This window comes from Meles meles, chromosome 18, assembly GCF_922984935.1.
Source record: "Meles meles chromosome 18, mMelMel3.1 paternal haplotype, whole genome shotgun sequence".
In the NCBI taxonomy this organism is placed as follows: Eukaryota; Metazoa; Chordata; class Mammalia; order Carnivora; family Mustelidae; genus Meles; species Meles meles.
In genome coordinates this window covers 29150452-29172141 of record NC_060083.1, presented here as the reverse complement: position 1 = coordinate 29172141, position 21690 = coordinate 29150452, and the positions used below count along the sequence as shown (strand labels likewise).

Genomic DNA, 21690 nt, shown 5'->3' with positions numbered 1-21690 from the left:
CAAATGAAAAAGGCCACATGTTATATGATTCCATTTATATGTAATGTCCATAGTAGGCAGATCCAAAGAGACAGAAAGCAAATTGTAGTTGCCTAGGGATGAAGGGTTTGGTGAAAATGGAGAGAGACCGCTAATGGGTACAAGGTTTCTTTTGGGGGTGATGAAAGTTGACTGCGGTGATGGGTATACAACCTACTGAAAATACACTTTAGAAGGGTGAACTGTATTATATGTAAATTATCTCAAAAAAAGGAATTACTGATACATGCAACAACAGGGATGGATCAAAATAATTTTGCTGGGTGGAAAGAAGGAAGACAAAAAAAAGAGCAGACACACTATGATTCCATTTATATAAAGTTCTAGAAACTATAAACTAATCTCCGATAATAGAAAGCAGTGGTTGCCTGGGGCTCAGTGGGTGAGGTAGGAATGAAGAGGGGCAAGAGGGACAGACTGCAAAGAGGCACAAGAAAACATTTGGGGGTGATGGACATACTTACAATGTTGATCACAGTGATGGTTTCACAGCTGTATACATATGTCAAATTTGATCAGATTGTACATTTTCAATATTTTATACCTCAATAAAGCTGCTAAACACAATGAAAAGAGGTCCTACCTAACCAGAGTCCAGCTGGCTCGAGGGGAGGTCATCACTTCCAGTGGGGTGTCATCACTAATCTTGGGGGCAGTGCTCAGAGGCCGTGGCTCCATCATGTGCTCCACTAAGGTCCCATAGCAGCTAATGATGTAGAGAGACTCAACTACAACTTGTTTGGACTGATCTACAAACAGAAAAACAAATCCTCATTGTGCAATAATGGCATAAAAGGAGCACAGTGCAATTTTTACAGGTTACTGACCTTTCCGTCCGTTTTTGACGCTGTTGAGAGAAAATATGGCAGGAAATGTTTTACGTGGTGCCTGCTCCCTGCCTAAAGGTTGCTTCTTAAATTGAGATTTTATACTTTTTTAAAGAATTTTTAAATTTATTTGATAGACAGCACTAATAGGCAGAGAGGCAGGCAGAGAGAGAGAGGGGAAAGCAGGATCCCTGCTGAAGCTGAGAACCCAATGCAGGACTCGATCCCAGGACCCCAGGATCACAACCCGAGCTGAAGGCAGTGGCTTAACCCACTAAGCCACCCAGGCGCCCCTAAAGGTTGCTTCTTAGAAGTGAATGCTAATGAGTATGAGAATCAAAATAACTTTAAATCTTAAGCAATTTATTTCAAAAATGATGAAAAGATCCTCAAAATTCGAACCATAAGAGACTATGTAGTCTGAAAAACAACCTGAGGGTTTTGAAGGGTCAGGGGTGGGAGGTTGGGGGAACAGGTGGTGGGTAATGGGGAGGGCACGTTTTGCATGGAGCACTGGGTGTTGTGCAAAAAGAATGAATACTGTTACACTGAAAAAAATAAATAAAATGAAAAAAAAATTCTAATACAGTGAAACATTTCACAGCCTTTTGCATTTTTCTGCCATGTAATTTGTTCCCCATTACAAAAAATGAATGATAGCAGGTGGGATAGGGAAGGACTAGGACTAACTGGAAAGGAACAACATATGGACAAAAAAGTAGTTATGCAGGATGTACCAACTCAACTGCATGAGAGGCTCTCTGCATGCCTAAATCAGCCCAACTTCTCTGCTTTCTCTCAGAAAACTTTATTTTTTTTAAAGACTGATTTGTTTATTGGATGGGGGAGGGCCAGAAGAAGAGGTAAGGAGAGAATCTCCAGCAGACTCCCCCTGCTGAACAAGGATTCTTGACACAGGGCTCAATCTCATGACCCTGAGATTATGACATGAGCCAAAATCAGTAGTCAGACACTTAACTAACTGAGCCACCTAAGCATCACAAACTTTATTTTTAAAGTCTGGATTAAAACAAATAAATGAGAAACATGCACATCCTCCTCTGCCAAATCTTCTTTCTTCTTTCCTCTCCATGGGATCATTGGCCCACTGGCCTACGGTAAAGGAAGACCACTCATACTTTAAGGTCAAGTGCTGAATATGGATCTAATCAAATGACTTTATAAGGAGTACACATGTCCTCACTACAAAAACAGGTTTAGTCCTCTATCTTGGGTTTTACAGTAAACCTAGGAGCATATAAAATGACACATGAATGCTGGGTGGGTCACCTTATCTCCATGCCAGAGGACTCAATTACAGCTGATTTGAGAAATGGCTAACGACCAGTCAGTGGGACATAAAGGAGTAGTAAGTTAAAAGGGTAATTAGAACAGAAGGGAGAAGCATTTGAAATTGAGCTTCACAGAGGATTTTAACAAGTAACAAAAAGTCATTTTGATAGCATCATTAAAACTAAGGAGGTAACAAAAAAGTAGAGATGGGATAAGAAAATGGAAGGCTTGCATACTTTACTGTATCCTCTCCCACTTAGGCAAGGAACCTGCTGTGCCTGAGATCCTATTTCCAAGGAAAGGGTCACAGAAAGGCGATAACAAGGGAGAGGGCTGATGTCTGACTGCCAGTACTGAGCGTAAAGCAGGGCCATTTTGCCAAGAACAATACAGCCTGTGGAGCTGGGCAGAGAAGAGCCTTGCTAACAACTCAGTTTGTGACCTACTTTAATAGTGCTGAAATAATAAGGGCACAATCTTAACATTCAAAATTAAATACCTGATCCACAAATGCAGGCACTCCTCTACACACAAACAATAAGGAGTAACATACTAAAGCAGTAATTATATAAAAATTTTAGGTATTGATCTTGGTGACTGAAGCAGGGATTTAAAAAAACACAGCTCTGTAAACTCAAGGGAGCAATGGTTACCATAAAAGATGACTCTTAGAGGTGCCTGGGTGGCTCAGTGGGTTGACTGTCTGACCCTTGATTTCAGCTTAGGTTGTGACCTCAGGGTCATGGGATTGATCCCCATGTCAGGCTCCATGTTCAGTGTGGAGTCTGCTTGAGATTCTCTCTTTTCCTCTCCCTCTGCCTCTCCCCTCACTTTCACACGTGCTCTCTCTCGCTCTCTAATAAATAAATAAATATTTTTTTAAAAAATGACTCATTTATGAGCAGGAGCCTGTTTTTATCTTTTAACTTATAACATGGCAAAGTTGTTGGTGGTGGGTTTTTGTTTGTTTCTTAATGTCAGGACGGCGCTTTAGAAAACGTGGATTCAAACTCGGATACCATTACTTCCTAATTGGTGGTTTTAGCTAAGATTCAAACTCGTTGGACTCGAGCTCCTTGTCTCTAAAACAGGGATAACACCTCAGAGGCAATGGCACGGAATTTGCTTGTCACAAATGTAAGTATAAAATAATGTAAAAATGCACACTGGAATGGAATTAACGATGTTGAGGACACTGGTAGACTGTTATCAACAAAGCAAAATACATTCAGATGGGCAATTAATTTCACATTTATAGTGAGAGGATAGCCTTTGTCCTTAATGAAGCTTGAGTAGTTGAGGAGAAACATGCTAACTGAATGTTAAAATGGATTCAGAGAATAGTGGGTTCAAGATTATTCAAGAAGAACTACTATGAATTTCCCTCAAGAAACAAAAGTTACAAGTGGCAAGTTTAAGCTTCATTAAGCTCCATACCTTTTTCTCTTTTAAGACCTGCATTATTTGCAAACCACGATCTGGATGTCCCGAACATTGCAGCCACACAAAATTCTCCGCCCATCGATTTGCTGGGTGAAATTTGTGGAGGTGGTTTAACTTTGCTTAAAAAATAAAATGACAGTAAAAAACAATTAACCATGATGGAATCACAGACCTCAAGACAGTAACATTATTTTCTTTAAAATTCCACCCCTGAGAATTCAAACCCTCCAATGTGGACATGCATTTTGCCTTAAGTAATAACTGATGCTGTGAGACTATGTTCTGCAGTAGAAATACAGTTAGTGCAGAATTCTGGAGTATTATCACAATAGTAACATATAAAAACAATAAAAATTAACCCCTTTTTGAAGTATGTGTTGGTGAAATCCAAGTCCCTTCTTTTCAGATGGATAATATTTCCTTGAAGATTTTAAAGTGGAACAATGGAACCAGTGTAAGTATCTCACAATAATAAAATCATTTATCATTTCATTTTGATATATAAAATGTGGGACTGACAGGACAATTGAATGGAGATGGCGTGTATGAAAATAATGAGATGACACAGAATTAAACCCCGCAAATGGTTCAGCCCAATGCTGCATAGTTAGACAATGTAGGGGGAGAATCTTGAATGTTCTAACGCAATCATATTCACTGATTTAACTATTTATTTTTTCTTCAAGGCTTTGTGAAAACAATGTGTATTTCTGCTCTGTTCTTCACATGTTTGAGGATTACTTAAGTCACTGATGTAACTACCATGAAAAAGTACTTGCTTTCCTCTTTGTTTTCTCCAAATTAGCTTTTATACCATCACTTCTAATATCAACCTTTCATCTTCTGTGAAATTCTATTATTTCTCTTCTGACTTGGCAAAGGCCTCCTCAAAGCTCACTGGCAATTCTGCTCACCACCTCAGATAAATGGTGGTCAGGCTTTCTCTAAATCAGACACCAGAAAATAGCCTCACTGCATACTGGTCAAGATCACAGCCCAGTCTGGACACCAGAGCTCTGATGTTCCTACACTGCTAGTCAGTCTCCAATGTCAAATAACATCATTTCTACCTTCTTTTGTTCACTGTCCTTTATCTCTTTATCATTTAGTAACGTATGATTAGGTGGAGAAAGATTGGGTTTGGGAGCTGGGAAGAAACCTGAATGCTGCCACTTCTTAGCTGTGTGACTTTCGTTGAGTTATTTAACTTCTTAGGGCTCAGATGGCTAATACGTAAAATAAAAATAGTAATGCCTATTTCATGGGGGTTTTTAAGCATTATTTGTTATTTATTTCTGTTATATTTCTTATTATTTGTTATTTGTTCTCTACATGGGCTCCCTGGCTAGAAGTACCATCCGAGTACTTCTTTTTTTTTTTTTTTTAAAGATTTCATTTATTTATTTGACAGAGAGAGAGATCACAAGTAGGCAGAGAGGCAGGCAGAGAGAATGAGAAGGAAACAGGCTCCCTGCCGAGCAGAGAGCCCGATGCGGGACTCGATCCCAGAACCCTGGGATCACGACCTGAGCCGAAGGCAGCGGCTTAACCAACTGAGCCACCCAGGCGCCCCCATCTGAGTACTTCTGAGATATACAAATATTCATCAAGCCACACTCCAAACTCTGGGAGCAGGGCCTAATCATCTGTGCTTTTAGTTTCAGTAATTTCTTTTTTTTTAACAAGCCCTCCAGGAAATTCTGGTGCATGCTTGGGTTTAAGAGCCACTGTATTAGGGCAAGTGCGTAAGGTAATCACGGCAGTGCCTTCCCGTATCATGGTACTCAACAGGGTTAAGTGTCTTCTACATGGCATACCACCTTTACCTAATTTTCCAAAACACCAAACTGTGCTTTGGTAATCTCAGTTTCCAGGTCCCTATGACACCTGAAATAGTTTTCCAATATTTTATTTCCCCAGCCTTCTGCTCTGACATCTTCCTCCTACAGAAAGCAAAAAGTTGGGCGCCTGGGTGGCTCAGTGGGTTAAAGCCTCTGCCTTCGGCTCAGGTCATGATCCCAGGGTCCTGGGATTGAGCCCCACATCGGGCTCTCTGCTCAGCAGGGAGCCTGCTTCCCCGTATCTCTCTGTCAAATAAATAAATTAAAAAAAAAAAAAAAAGAAAGCAAAAAGTTTGGGTCAGAGTCCACTCCGATTGGTCTTTTTGGCTTTCTCTTTGTGCCAAATCTATGGTAATGCCCTTGCCATATATGAAAAGGCCTCTTCTTTCCATCATTAACATTTCTTAATCACTTCACATCATTACCAATAAAAACCACACCCCTGCCTAACCTACCAACACCAGTCACAGTCAGACTTCCAGTGACAGGGAATTAAGAGACATGGTTTTTAAAAAAAAAAGTTTTTGTGATGAAATGAGTCTGGTTCTAGAAAGTTTCACATCTTCCTGATTTCATCTACCACAACTACAATAACCTACCAGTAGAAAAGAAGACTCCCACACCTTGACCCCACCTACCCCAGAACAAACACACACCTTTCCTCAGTATCAGGGTAACCACCATTATATTACACTTTCCGGTTATGATGCTCATTGTTGTAATACCTTAGAGTGTAAATTGTCCTTCAAAGCCTTTATTTCCATCACTGAACTGCTATCACTAAGCCAATAAGTTCCTATAACTAGCATCTTTTAGTTCCTTTGGCCATTTTTAACCCTTAGGAGTTTGGGGAGGTTGGAGAGAGAAGGAGAAAAAAAGCCATTCTAGAATTTACTGTAAGGTGTTTCCAATTATGTAACTATGTGTTTTTACTAGAATCACCATCAGGGAACAATAATACTACAATGTACAAATAAGCTTCACAGGGACAAATTCAAAGCTCTTTGGAAATTACTGACTGCTATTTTTGTTTTTGTTTTTTTAAGACACGTGGTAAGCGGGGCGCCTGGGTGGCTCAGTGGGTTAAGCCGCTGCCTTCGGCTCGGGTCATGATCTCGGGGTCCTGGGATCGAGTCCCGCATCGGGCTCTCTGCTCAGCAGGGAGCCTGCTTCCCTCTCTCTCTCTCTGTGCCTGCCTCTCTATCTACTTGTGATCTCTCTCTGTCAAATAAATAAATAAAATCTTTAAAAAAAAAAAAAGACACGTGGCAAGCGATGAGAGAGAAAACAAGTGGGCATGACACTGCAGAGAGACTATGGCACATGTAAAGTATGCCTCCTAAACAGACCTGAAAAATGGTTGCTATTAGGCACGACAGTTACCTTGATAGCACAGTAATAAAGAGTAGAAATACGATAAGATACCAATTTATTCTCTGGCCATGCAAAAATATACTCTGTATGTGTTTATTAGCTTCCCGTCCAATCAACTGATGTCAAAAGCTAAAACCTCTTATACTTCCATAATGCAACACACAGCTCAGCTTCTGAACACACAACTAAAAAGCATCAACATAGTATTATTTTACACAAATTCGTTATCTCCTGCAGGGAATAAGTATCTTATGATAAAGGTATGCTTAAAATTATGTAAAAAATGATCATTTTCATTTTTATATACTATTTCTTCTTCTTCCTCTGATGGGGCCTTAATAAATCATATTAGCAAAAGTTTGTGTTTAGTAAGTGATTAAAAGAGTTTTCATCCCTGGAGTACCTGGGTAGCTCAGTCAGTTAAGCATCCTACACTTGATTTTGGCTCACATCATGATCTCAGGGTTATGAGATCAAGCCCCACATCAGCTCTGCACTGTGTGTGGAGCCTGCCTGGGATTCTCTCTCTCTTTCTGCCCCCCCAAAAGAGTTTTCATCCCTGAGAATAACTTGCCATTCTCCTCCGTGGTGCAGTGCTGTCTAGTGGGGAAGAAGCATATCTGGTGAACATCTTCATAGCAAGTCATTTCTACCATCAAACTACATTTGGGATGACTGTGGTATTTAACAAAACAGAATATAAAGATATGTGTCTAGAAGACTTTCAGAAAAATTAAAAGGAGAAATAATATAAAGAAAAGATTACCACTAATTAAGTATTTCTACCCAAAGGAAGAAAAATTTCACTTGGACTCATTTTGCCCTTTATCCTAAGTTTTAAAAGGACTAAAAAGGAATTTGGAATGGAGGCAGAACTGAACTTTTCCAAAATGACCCAGAATATTTCTAATGCAAAATAACCTTTTGTTGGCAGAAAAATAAAACACTGGAAAATGATACATATGTGGAAGGAACAAAAAAAAGTACTAGCCTGGTAAATCATGTTCACTTCTATACTGGTGACCCAATCGTTTTAGGAAAGCATTCTAATACTACCCTTTTTTTCTATCTTCCTCTCAACATCTCCCTTTATCCTCCAAAAGGGGCTTAATAAATCCCATTACAAAACATTTGCAAGTTTTAAAAGAAGACCTGTGAATGTTTGGAGGCCTTCCCACATTTATTTATTAATTTATTAAATAGTCTGATATAAAAAATAAAATTTCAATGTATATGGCACCCAGAAATTTAATTGTGATGATCACAGTTTTAAAGAAAAACAAAACAAACCGATGGAGCTCATGGACTCCTCTGAGAACTCCTGCTCCTTACTCCCCTGAGCCCATCATAAATAGCCTCATGTTCAAAAATGAAAAATCAAATCTGGCTTAATTTGCAAGCAGTGTGTAAAAGAAAAATGGAATGAATTCAACTTTCATTATTATTTTTAACTTCCATTTATTATTTTTGCCCTATCAGGCAAAATAATGATCATAAAATATCATATTTACTAAACTCGATACAAGAGAACAAGATAATAAAAAGTAAAACAAACATACAAAGTAAAACAAAACAAATAAGGTACTAAATTAAAACTCAGGAGTTTCACTCTTTTTCACTTCTTTTGGGAGACTTAACCACCTAACTATAGCATGAGAATCATTTTTACTGCAATCCTAAGTTCTGGGGCTATTAACATTAAGACGTCTTTCAAAATACTTACAAAGACTATTGAAGTTACCCCATTGGCTTTTACTGTATTATGTAATCCAGTCAGATTAACATATCAAATTTCTCTAGGCTTTTTTTCTCTCTACATCCTACTGCAAAGAGAAAAAAGCAAGACTCTAATAATATCTGCTTTAAAATTACAGAAAAATTATGTCCATCTGGCTAAATCTACTACGTCCCATAGAATAGGACGTAAGAGGGGTATCTGCACATGGCATGAAAAGCAGCAATGAGGTCCACTGCCTTGTTTAAAGGACACAAGCTTGGAAAGAGTTAAATTCAGATAGAAGCACTGTTTCTTTCCTTTTCCACTTTAAATGTTAACACAATATTGCTGTAAGAATTACAAGTGGTAATTCTTACACTTATAATATCTTTGCATGTAAGAAAAAAAAGTCTTTTCTTTATATTCCTCACTGTGATTGAGCTTTTAAAAGGAATTCAGAAGTTTCCTTTCACTCTCAACTTTATTCTTCTAAGAGAAGAACTAAGAGGGAAACTGAAAATATTTTATTTTAAATAAAAATATTAATAATACACCTAAAATTATTCTATCACAAATTATTCTTAAAGATCTAACAGATTTATGTAAACTTAAGATTCTCCTCTTTATATAAATCTTCTCTTTCAAAAATGAATTTATAATATTTTAAATATCCTCAAAAGAACAAGATTAGTTTAAATGAACTATTTACATATATATAAACTGAATGGTCTCAGCACTAATTAAAACTTTAAATATAATTTGATACATAAGTTTTAATTCTTCTTTAAATTAACCTGATATAACACAAACCCAGGTTATGAGTATGGGATATATTCAAATGGGATACTTTCATCTACACTATTATGTATATATTTTTATATATTTTTTCTTTTGATAAGCAACTAAAAAATAACAGCAGTTTAAACATAATACTACATGTATACTGGAAGCTCAATAAATACTTATTATTTAATTGTAATATTGAGGGCAAAATCCATTTTAAAAAATTCACAATGGCTATTTCTCTTAAAATTTCTATATTAAAAACATGTTATATGTGTGATTCTTTTATAATATTTTACAACAGTATATTATAATATAAATTATATTATTATTATATTATAATATCAAATTATAATATAAAATATACAATATTTTACGGTCATTCGGACTCAAATATCCTGGAGGATGCATAATCCCGAGAGTTCATAAAATGGCTAAAATGTCAAAGACGGTCTGTACAACTTTCCAACAAGCTTATTTTGTTATCAAAAGGGCAGACATTATTTTAAACTGACTCACTGCAACTGCATGAATTTAAACAAACCAGTTTATCAAAGAATAGAAAATTAGTAGAAACTGTTATCTACCAAAAGCAAAGTCTTAGCTAAATACAAAGGTTGCTACTTGAAAGTATTTTAAAAAATTGTATGAAATGTCCATACCATTTTAAGAGAACTATACAAATTTCATATTCTTCCAAAATACAAATATCACACTGCAACTGGAAATACTATAAACATATTTATTTGGCATAATGTTTTATTTCATAATGGTAAATAAAAACATTCTCAGGTTGAATGCTAACTATCATGGAAAAATAGCAAAGACTATTAAAACAAAGAAGCTCTTATAAACAAGCTAGGAGAAGTTGTCAAATTTATATTCATTTTGCTGCCTTAATTTGAGGTTTCATTAAGATCTTAATGGGAAAAACATGCACCACTAGTAAAGGAACATATTTTTAAGGAGGATCTTTTAGGCTAGTATAAGTGACTAAAAACGAGTTTCTTGTGAGCTAACGATGGCATCAAACAGACCACAGAGCAGTCTTCTAAGGGACAGGCAATGATTTAAAAGTCTACTATATTTCATATATCCCTTTCTTTAATCTGGCTCTTTTAATCTTGTTTCAACCTCAAATCATTTCGGGTTGACAAGTGCTTTTGCTTAAATTTGAGGAGCACATAAGCTGTTGAAGGAATGGAGTTTTCTGATTTCACATACAACATTTGTTACTTCGTCTTTACTTCTATGCTAAAACTTCAATCTCTATTAACATACTAAACCTTTTCTCTTTGTACTTAGAGAATGAGAAATTTATCCTAAGATGGAATCTAATTCTACGTTTGGTCTACAAAGAAATTTTGTCCTATGTTGAATCTGGCATTTGAAAACTGCTCATCCAAGCTTCTATATAAGATCCATGTATCTTGTTTGTTTGGGGAAGAAATCTGGTTAACAAAAAGAATAAAGATTGACTTGTATGGATTTTTTACTCATTTATATGCTGAATTTCTTTAGAATAGTTTCACAGTCTATGTCCTAATTTTGAGGTTGCATTTCAAGGAGATTTTTATGATTTGTCGCCCTATTCTTACATGATAATGAAATTTTCAGATGTTTCTGTGGCAGATGACCACTGAAATTAGTTTGCATCAAATTATAGTGTACTTTCACGAACTATTTCAGATTCTTTGTGTCCAGGAGAAAAACAGCTGAGGGGCTTTTTCCTGGGATAATGGGACAGTATGAAGAATTTCCAGTAGCAGTTATGAGAACTACACATACACATGTGCAGAACTCTTTTAAGTATCCTGTCTACATTTATAAAATTGATATACTTTACATTGCCCCAAATTTCCTTTTGGTTCATTAAACTTTTAAAAGTGAAAAAACAAAAACAAAAACATATGATCAAATTTTAAAAAGCTTCTTTTCAAAAATGGTATTTTCCCCTAAAACAAGAAATAGCAGCAGAAGCATCCATCTAACATTTACTGAGCTCTTACTATGTGCCAGGCACTGTTCTAAGCACTTTATATCGTCAGTTCATTTCATTCTCATGATGTACACATGCCGTAGATGCTACTGGTAACTCCATTTAACAGATAAGGAAACCAAGAAACAGAAAGGGTTTAGAAAATTACACAAGATCATATAGGGAGGGAGTGTGTGAAAAGGGGTTTAGCACCTTGATGGTCTGATTCTGGAGCCCTGACTCTTAGCCATATATTAAACATATGAGCTCCTAAATATTCTACTTTGCATCTTTACGTAGAAGTATTAAATATACTGTTTCTCTTCCATGACCATCATATCTAAGACTGATAAAATTGTATTTTATACAATGTAATGTAAGAACTTATTAAATAAATAAGTTACAGTGAGTAGGTGCCAATAACTCAAAATAATAAATTATTTAGGAGCTTTTATGTGAATCACAAATTTCCTTATTATGTGGATCTTTAAACACTTAAACTTCTAAATAAATAAAGAACAGAAAAGAATGTCAAAACAGAACTAACTCTATTCCTTTGGTACCAAATAAAATGCAATAAAATTTATAGGGTATTTTTAGTAGACCTTAAGTATATTTATATTTCAAAATAAATCATATCTTTGAATGTTCAGCACAATGTGTAGGAAGCTTCTCTCACTATCATACTCGAAGCTTTAAACTTGGGTGTTAGCCTTGTCTTCTAATATACGCTAGCATTATGAGAGGGTCCTTCTAATTTCTTATTTTTAAATATTAATCTGTGACTTTTTTTAATAGACACTTCAAGAAATGAAGTGAAACCAAAAAGCCTGCTCTTGTAAAGCTTAAATATCAACATCCATGACCCATTCTACAAATTATTCAGTCATTTGGTGCATCTATCTGTGATCAGGCCATGCACTGAAAACAAAAGTACAAAACAGAGTTACTTTCTGAGAGTACAGCAAATGAATTAGGCATGCGGGACTGAACTGGGACTCACCATGGAGCTTTTATGGAAAAACACCCCGCTCCAAACAGATAAGGCCTTCATGGAAAAGGGGGGAAAATGCACAAAAAATTAGAGGAAAACTCATTTCACATTAACAAATACATGTTTATCATACGGTTACAGAGTATGGATAAAATAACTGAAAAAATTAGTAGTCATTTGCTATTCTGCTGCAGATACTAATAAGTCTGATATAATCAATAAACAGATTGACGTGAAATAACAAGTCCCTTAATTTTCATAGGATTAGCGATTTCAAAATGGTCTCTTTCTCCCCCTTTTCTGGAGTACCCCTGTAGGGTTTCTAAAGTAAAATAAAATAAACTTCATTTCAGAGGCGCTTAAAACAAAGTACAGGTTAAATGGAATAATCAGATGGAGAAACGAGTGGGATCAGTAGCAACAGATGTGTGGTTGTAGAACACAAAAGGTTTAAAATCAGCTAGAGAGAATGCAATAAAAAATTTGATAAGCATTATTCGCTCTTCATTGGTTGCAGCCTCAGGGCCACAGATAGAGCATGTCTTTTCCAAGCTACTCATTTAAAGTACATTGAACTGGGTATTGCTGGCCAAAGGAACAAACACTAAATAAAAGTAGTATGATTTATTTCCATGTAGGGTCGCATTCCAGAAAATCAGCATTTCTCTTAATAGTGACAGAGGTTGGCTTCTTCCACCTGGCGTGCTTTGGGCTAGGTTGGAATACCAGAAATGACAGCCACAATTGCTTATTTTAAATATAACTGTGGATGCAAAGTCAGACTTCATGGTTGCATGTATTTCTTACTAATATTCTGTTCACAGCCATTTCAGACATGCTATGCATATTTGCACACAAAGAAGACGGGCTGCTTTAATTATATGCAAAATCAAATGTTGCTATAGCATCTGACATGTGGAAGTGAAACACAGATTGAGAAGGAAAGCACACTGGCAAAACCTGGATATTTTCTTCTTCAACTTTGGGGCTAAAAACACCTCAAAAATAAAAATTCCTGCTAATTGATTAGCATTCATCTGCCAATGGATTGAGTTTCACAAATGGAAACTTGGGTAAAAGGTTTTTACAACACTGAGCACAATTCTGAGGACTGATGCACGAAAAAAACAAAGGAGGGAACAGAGAGGGAAGAGATACTAATTAGAGAAGAGCAAACTGGAAGAATTGAGAGATTGAAGAAAAAAGCAAAGAAACCTCAAAAATGGTGTCAATGCAAAGCAAGGAAATCTCTTATAGTTAATATGACCACAACCAAAGAAAGGATGTTGTTATTCACGTTAAAACAGAGGATGTTCAAATTTTCTTAATCATGACCCATAGAAGTACGTTTTAAGGTGCAAGCTGGTGTACACATGAATACACATAAATTGAAACAATAATTTAATGAAGGTGGTTTTTGTCTGTCATCAACCTTACTCTTTTCTACTTCAATGTATTATAAACATTAATGCTGGGATTTTGTTACAATGAAGATGTTGCATATTCTGGCGGAGTAGGTCTGAGTGGTGCTTGAGATTCCGTATTTCTAACAAGCTCCTAGCTCATGTCAAAGCTGCTTATTTGCAGAAACAACAACAAAACTGCATTTTATTTTATTCTATTTCATTAATGACGAAAAAGTTAGTCACAATCACCTTATCTGATTTCATGATTCACAAATTATATCGGAAACAAAGTGTTACTGGAGCTCACAATGCACTCTGATGAACCCTGATTTAAATAACTGAGACCACTCGAAGACTCCAATCTCAGTAACATGGTAATGCCGTGCAGAAAGGATCAGAAAATGGAAGCTCCCATACATTTCCATATGCCTACAAATGTTTCCAAAATGAAGAGGTTACTGTTGCCATACAGTACCCAACTTCAAGTTCCTTAACGAAGCAGGGCACACGATGTAGTCCAACAGTTCAAATGATTCTGACACAGGAGCTGACCATCTGGAACATCTAGACATGAGTGGCTCTTCAGTGTATATTATGTCAACACTGAGCAGTCTGCCATCTCATTCTGAATACCAGACTACAGTTAATTTGTTGTAAAACATTTGAAAGTTTTATCTTTATCCTTTATGCCTTAAAAGGCTTCTCTACTGACCCCCAAAAACCAACTAAACAAAAATGAAACAAAACCTTCAAGTTTCTACATTTCAAAAGGCCAGCTGATGTTCCCTACCTTTAGTGCCAGTAAATACCCTTTTTCTAGGTTAAGGTGTCCTTATGTATCAAAAGGAAACATGTATTTGCCAAATAAATTAAACACAAGCTTAAAAAAAAATCTCCTAGATTTTCCTTTCTAGGCAATGGCAGTGTATGTTATCTACGAAAGATTTCAACAGCCATTTCCTTCCCCACAATCCTAAAACGCACGGTTAACTCTCTAGACACTGTGGTAAATAGGCCTGTACCAAGTAGCAGCCTCGTCAGATTTAAAGACAATAAAATAGGTCTCACTGTTCACAACATAACCCAATTGAGGGAGTTAAAAGTAACCCTTCTTCAATCAAATAAGGATCAACTGACTAACACAGCTCAGGGAGAAAACAGAGAGCTGGGAGAAACTGAATGAGGACCCGCTCTAGTATATGCTTGGCATGTTCCCAATTTTCACTTACCCACTTCTTAGCCACCCCTGCAAACTGGACCTCTGCCACATACATGTAAAAGAAGAGCCACAAACTCCAAAGAATCAGAGTGGCTGACATAATTACGGACTTCGTACGGGTAGTGTCAGCTGTTCCTTTGAAATATGCCTGCTTCATCTTTCCTCAGTAGCGAAAGAATGAAAATATAAAGTCACAAAGGACAGGCCCATGATCCAGCTGTCTTCACCTATGACTTCCCCTCCCCCTTTAAAATCCCACAGTTGTAGTTTTACATGAGGATAGTTAGGAGGAGGAAGACAGTATGTGAGTGGGAGTGTACACTGAATTTAAATGATCTGTATTAACATATGCAACTCCAGTTATGATGTTCAGATAGCAAGCATTTCTGTGTTTTTCTAAATACTATTAAGTTTCAGCTGGTTTAACAAGCCTGCCATACAAAACCTATTCGCTCTGCCATAATTATATCCTTTTTGAGCTGAATTCTGATTGAAAAACAACAGGACTGGCCAAGAGATTAAAAATCCAGAAATATTTTTTATAGACTTATTTATAGTACAACGTGAAACTACTTGACCATTAGTTCTCAACAGGTTTCTTCTGGAGATTCTCAGAAGACAACAAGGAATTATGCTTCATATCATAACAGTAATGCCATATAAGTTTTTAAATGCTGATTCATTTTGTTGAATGCCACATAGTACCACAAAAGCTTTGTTTTTACTAGCTGAAAGGAAGGCAAACATGAAGATTTTTTTTTTAATGCAAGGGAAAAGTAAAACTAGATTTGATTTTGAATGTGCTAAAAATAAAAAGTCTTCTATAACCCGAACCTAGTGGTAAAAGGTATAAATGATAAGGTTCAATCATCTTTAGAGTTAAAAAAAAAAACTAGCTGGAGTCAAAGAGAAAAATTCTATGAACATACTCTGAAAGTCCTATTTTTTAACTGGTCATTTCTAATGAGAATTCAGACATTATCATTTAACAGACATCAGAATGAGCCTATACTTACTATGAACAACTATATATCAACAAACTGGACAATCTAGCTGAAAAGGAAAAAATTCTTAGAAACACAACTTACCAAGACTGAATAACAAAGAAATAGAAAATCTAAATAGACCAATTATTAGTAAGGAGATTGAATCAGTAATAAAAAATCTCCCACTGAAGAAAAACGAAGGACCAGATAGCTTCACTGGCTTCATTGTAAAATTTAACCAAACTTTTGAAGAATTAACACCAATCCTTAAACTCTTCCAAAAATTCTTGGGGCGCCTGGGTGGCTCAGTCATTAAGCATCTGCCTTCGGCTCAGTTTATGATCCCAGGATCCTGGGATCCAGCCCTGCATTGGGTTCCCTACTCGGCAGGAAACCTGCTTCTTCTTCTCCCTCTCCCCCTGCTTGTGTTCCCTCTCTCCTTGTGTCTCTCTCTGTCAAATAAATGAAAAAAATCTTAAAAAACAAACAAACTCTTCCCCAAAAAATCTGAGGATAGAACACTCCCAAACTCATTTTGTGAGGCTAGCAGAGTCCTGATACCAAAACCAGAAAATGACACCACTAGAAAAGAAAACTACAGGCCAATATCCCTAATGAATATAAGATGGAAAAATTCTCAAGAAAGCACTAGCAAACCAAAGTCAGTAGCACATTAGAAAGGATCATTCACAATGATTAAGTGAGATCCTGGGGATGCAAGGATGGCTCAACATAACACAAAGCAATCAGTCACAAATGCAATCAGATACATTACATTAGTAAGTTGTCACAAATGCAATCAGATACATTACATTAGTAAAATGAAAAAAAAATCATCTGATAATCTGACACAGGAGAAGGATTTGATAAAATTCAACATCTATTCATGATCAAAAACTCCTAAGAAATTAGGCATATAGGAATGTATCTCAGCACACTAAAAACAAGCACATCATACTCAATGGTGAAAGGCTGAAAGTTTTTCCTCTAAGATCAGGAATAGGACAATGGCACCCACTCTTACCACTCTTTTTCAATATAGTTCTGGAAGTCCTAGCTAGAGCAATCAGGGAAGAAAAAGAAATAAAAAGTATCAGAGTTGGAAAGAAAAGAAGTAAACCATCTCTCTTTGTAAATGATATAACTTTGTTTATAGAAAATCCTAAAGACTCAACCAAATAACTGTTAGATCTAAACAATGAATTCAGTAAAGTTACAGGATATAAAATTAGCATGCAAAAATCAGTAGTTTCTACACACTAAGAACAAATTTTCTGAAAAAGGAACAAGTGAATCAATCCCATTTACAATAGCATCAAAAACAACAAACACTTAGGAATAAATATAACTAACAAGATGAAAGATCTCTACTCTGAAAACTACAAGACACTGATCAATGAACTCAAAGAAGTACACAAATAAATGGAAAGGGATCCTGTGGTCATGGATTACAAGAATTAATGTTAAAATGTCAATACTGGGGCACCTGGGTGGCTCAGTGGGTTAAAGCCTCTGCCTTTGGCTCAGGTCATAATCTTGGGTCCTGGGATCGAGCCCTGCACTGGGCTCTCTGCTGAGTGGGGAGCTTGTTTCCCCACCTCTCTCTGCCTGCCTCTCTGCCTATTTGTGATCTCTCTCTGTCAAATAAATAAATAAAATAAAATAAAAAGACTTCCTTTAAAAGAATAAAATAAAATGCCAATACTACCCAAAAGCTATCTATAGATTCGATGCAATCCCTATCAAGATTCCAATGGCATTTTTTACAGAAGAAGAAAAAAAATTCCCTAAAATTTATATGGAATCACAAAAGACCCCAAATAGCCAAAGAAATCCTAAGAAAGAAGAACACAAGCAAGAGGCATTATATTTCCTGATTTCAAGTTATACTATAAAGCTATAGTCTTCAAAACAGTATGGAATTGGCATATAAACAAATAGACCAATGGAAAAGAATCGTGAGTGTACATGGTCCTCTAATATTTGACAAGGGAACCAAGAATACTCAATGGAAAAAAAGTCTCTTCCATAAAATGTTACTAGGATAACTGGATATTCATATGTAACAAATGAAACTGGCCCTATATCTTATACCACTCACCAGATTAGCTCAAGATGGATCAAAGACTTAAATGTAAGGCCTGAAGCCATGAAACTCCTAGAAGGAAACACAGGAACAAAAGCTCCTTGACATGGGTCTTAGTAATAATTTTTAAAATATGACACATAAAATACAAGCAACAAAATTAAAAATAAATTAAAAAGCTTCTGCACAGTAAAAGAAACCATCAACAGGGGCGCCTGGGTAGCTCAGTGGGTTAAAGCCCTTGCCTTCAGCTCAGGTCATGATCTCAGGGTCCTGGGATTGAGCCCCGCATCGGGCTCTCTGCTCAGCGGGGAGCCTGCTTTCCCCCCCTTCTGCCTGCCTCTGTGCCTAATTGTGATCTCTCTCTGTCAAATAAATAAATAAAATCTTAAAAAAAAAAGAAAGAAAGAAACCATCAACAAAGTGAAAAAACAACCTACAGAATGGGAAAAAATATTCACAAACCATGTGTTAAGGGGTTAATATCCAAGATATATAAAGAACCACATGCACTCAAAGGCAAAAAACCCAAATAACCCAATTTAAAAACGGGCAAATGACTTGAATAAACATTATATATAAGATATACAAAAGGCCAACAGGTTCATGAAAAGGTGCTCAACACCAGTAGTGATTAGGGAGGTGCAAATTAAAAGCACAATGAGATACCGCCTCATACCTGTTGTTAGCACAGCCATCATCAAAAAGAGATAACAATGCGGCCATGCATATGGAGAAAAGGGAACCCTTGTGCATTGTTGGTGGGACTATAAACTGGTGCTGCTGCTATAGAAAATAGTAAGGAGGATTCTCAAAAAATTAAAAATAGAACTACCCTATGATCCAGCAATTCCACTTCTGGGAATCTACCCAAAGGAAATAAAAACACGAACACAAAAAGATATGCACACTGATGTTCATAGCCTTATTTTCCATAGCCAGGACATGGAAACAACCTGAGTGTCCACTGATGGACGGTGGATAAAAATGTGATACACACACACACACACACACACACACACACACACACACAGGCACACATACACACATGCAGTGGAATATTATCCAGCCATGAAAAATGAAGAAATCCAATCATTTGAAACAATATGGAAAGACCTTGAAGGCAATATGCTAAGCGAAAAACATTAAAGAAAGACAAATACTATATTATCTCATTTATATGTGGAACAAACAAACTCATAGAAAAAGAGATCACACTTGTTACCAGATGCACAGGGTGGAAGAAGGGGGAACTGGAGGAAGGTATCAAAAGGTACGCACTTCCAGTTATAGGATAAAAAAGGACTAGAGATGTGATGTACAACATGATGACTATAGCTAACCCTGTTGTATGAAATACAGGAAGCTATAAAGAGAGTAAATCCTAAGAGTTCTCATAGCAAGGAAAAAGTGTTTTGCTTTTGTCCTTGCATCTTTCTTTTCTTTTTATTGTATCCAAAGAAGATGGATATTAGCTAAACCATTGTGGTAATCGCTCCACAACATATGCAAACCAAACCATCAAGCTATATACTTTAAACTTATATAAAATGTATGTCAATTATTTCTCAATAAAACTGAAAAATGAATAAGCCCATATAAATATTAAATGTACTAACCACCAAAAAATAGAGGAAATGCTATATAACACAATGTGTAAAATTATAAAGGGAAACCCTATTCTCTACCAATATATTCTAGGAATTTTAATGACTCTGCTATATTTTGTGGACCCCCATAAGCAGCTACTGAAATGGACACACAATTCCCACATGCATATGAGCAAATGAGTCCTTGTGTCATTTTTTTCAAGTGTTACTTTTAAATTTTCATTCATTTAATTTTAATCACTCCCTACTAAAGAGTAGCACTGCTGGCTCTCAAATTAGTGATTTGTAGGGAAAACTGGAGCTGAAACAGACAGCTACACTACCTAATTTAAGAAATACTCAACATGCAAATTTAAATTACAAACTCAAGATTTTCATTAGAAAAACATTACATAATGTTTAAATTCTGCCAGATGTCACAGAAAAGAGACTAGAGTAGCACAGACTTTCAAATTTCTGTAGAAAGTTACACCTGCTGATTTTTAATAGTAGGCTTCATTCAAAAACTACAAAATCCAAGGATTTATGGCAAAGTGGAACAAACATCTGTAAGTAAACATAGGCAAAGCATAGGTGGACTTTAAGTACTCTAATGATGGAGTACAAAATTGTAAACCCAAACTATGGTGAGTATATATTGTATATGCAGATCTATCCATATCCATCCTAATGAAAATACACTGTCCATTATTTTATACCTGGGACCAAAGATTTATAGCTTAGCTATCCAAAACTAACACCTACATGAGACAGGGCTGGAAAGTGGAGAATTATGATCCACTACTCTACCTGGTGAATCTTTCTCCAAATTCTTCCTGTTTAATTCTCGGAGCTTCCCCTATAAGGTTTGGGGCTCAGGCCAAACTGTGTAGATAAGTCAAGGAAGACCTAACTGAATTAGAAAAAGACGGAATAGACCTTTCTTCAAGGTCTACTATATCCCGATGTCATTTACCTGCTTAGCAAGCTTCATTCCAAATTTAGTCTACAAATTTCAAGTAGAGGTAATCAAATAAATGCTATGAAATGTTTCCATTTCTAAATAAGAACAATCACCTATGTTTTCCTAATGAAGCTCTTATTCAGCACTAGCCAAGGACAGTGAATAAGGCTTAGAAATTAGGTTAATTAGGCCTGGTGGGAACTTATATAGTATATAGCTGAAAGATCATAATCCGTACATATAAACTTGTATTCTTCACATGAAGACGCTTACGTAGGACACACTGGTAATAGGTACCAGAACCAAATGAGAAGTCAGGGCATCAGATTCCTACGTCAACAACCTTCCCCTATCTGACCTAACTTATTTCTACAGAGTTGCGCCCAAGGTTTCTAATACCCACTTCAAATTGCTCCCAGAGAAATGAATAAGTATAAAGATGGGGATAGGGAAAAGGAACAGAAGCTGCTCCATTTAAGAAAAAGGAAACTTAGGAAAGGCAAAAGATCATCTCATTATTTCACTAAAAACGGTCAGTTAAGAGCAAGCAAGTGACTTCATTACCAATGCCTGCATTTTTCATTCCCATGAAATCACTCTGATCTTTTCAAAATTTACTGCTCTCTGTGACTTAACAATGAGGCATATATATTAATAACTTAAGATTTAATGTACATAAAATTAAGCATACTGATGAAAAATTATCTACTTAGTAAAATTTTACATAGGAAGCAGTCAAAAAAATTTTTATCACTTGCTTGATTCATTAACTCAGCCAAACATCTATCAAATGCTGCTTAATAAATCCCTACTATAAATACTTAACACTCCAAAATAATGCAATTTCTTAGCACCTAGTTTCACTTTACTAGATGAGACCTACTCTTATTTATATATCATAAAAACATGATGGAGATCTTTCCAATCCTCCAGTCTTAGACTGGAAGAAACTGGATTCTGTTTAAATGAGTGTTGAACTAAATGATTTCTAGCACTTCTTTTGGCTTCATCTGTGTATACTGTATAGTCAGGTTAAGCAACAGCTGTTGCCAAAATAGGCCTTATTTCCTCCAAGTGCTGCTTCAAGGTACAGAACATGAAGGTGAAAATACATCTGTCTTTTGCCATTTGTAGTCCTACTGGCCTTGTGC

At 36.2% G+C, this 21690-nt stretch overlaps 1 protein-coding gene across 7 annotated transcripts in view; it reads right to left on the bottom strand.

The window, feature by feature from the left end:
• The window catches only part of BCAS3 (BCAS3 microtubule associated cell migration factor), a 611032-nt gene that overhangs the window by 301907 nt on the left and 287435 nt on the right, over positions 1-21690 (bottom strand). For 4 of the 7 annotated variants that reach the window (XM_045984131.1, XM_045984134.1, XM_045984132.1 and 1 more), the window contains 3 exons: positions 12299-12343; positions 3597-3721; positions 623-788 (listed from right to left, as the gene is read on the bottom strand). In XM_045984131.1, the coding sequence (XP_045840087.1) occupies positions 623-788; positions 3597-3721; positions 12299-12343 (336 nt within the window). The remainder of the gene's footprint in view (positions 1-622; positions 789-3596; positions 3722-12298; positions 12344-21690) is intronic. The other 3 variants (XM_045984133.1, XM_045984136.1, XM_045984135.1) reach the window with 1 other exon arrangement.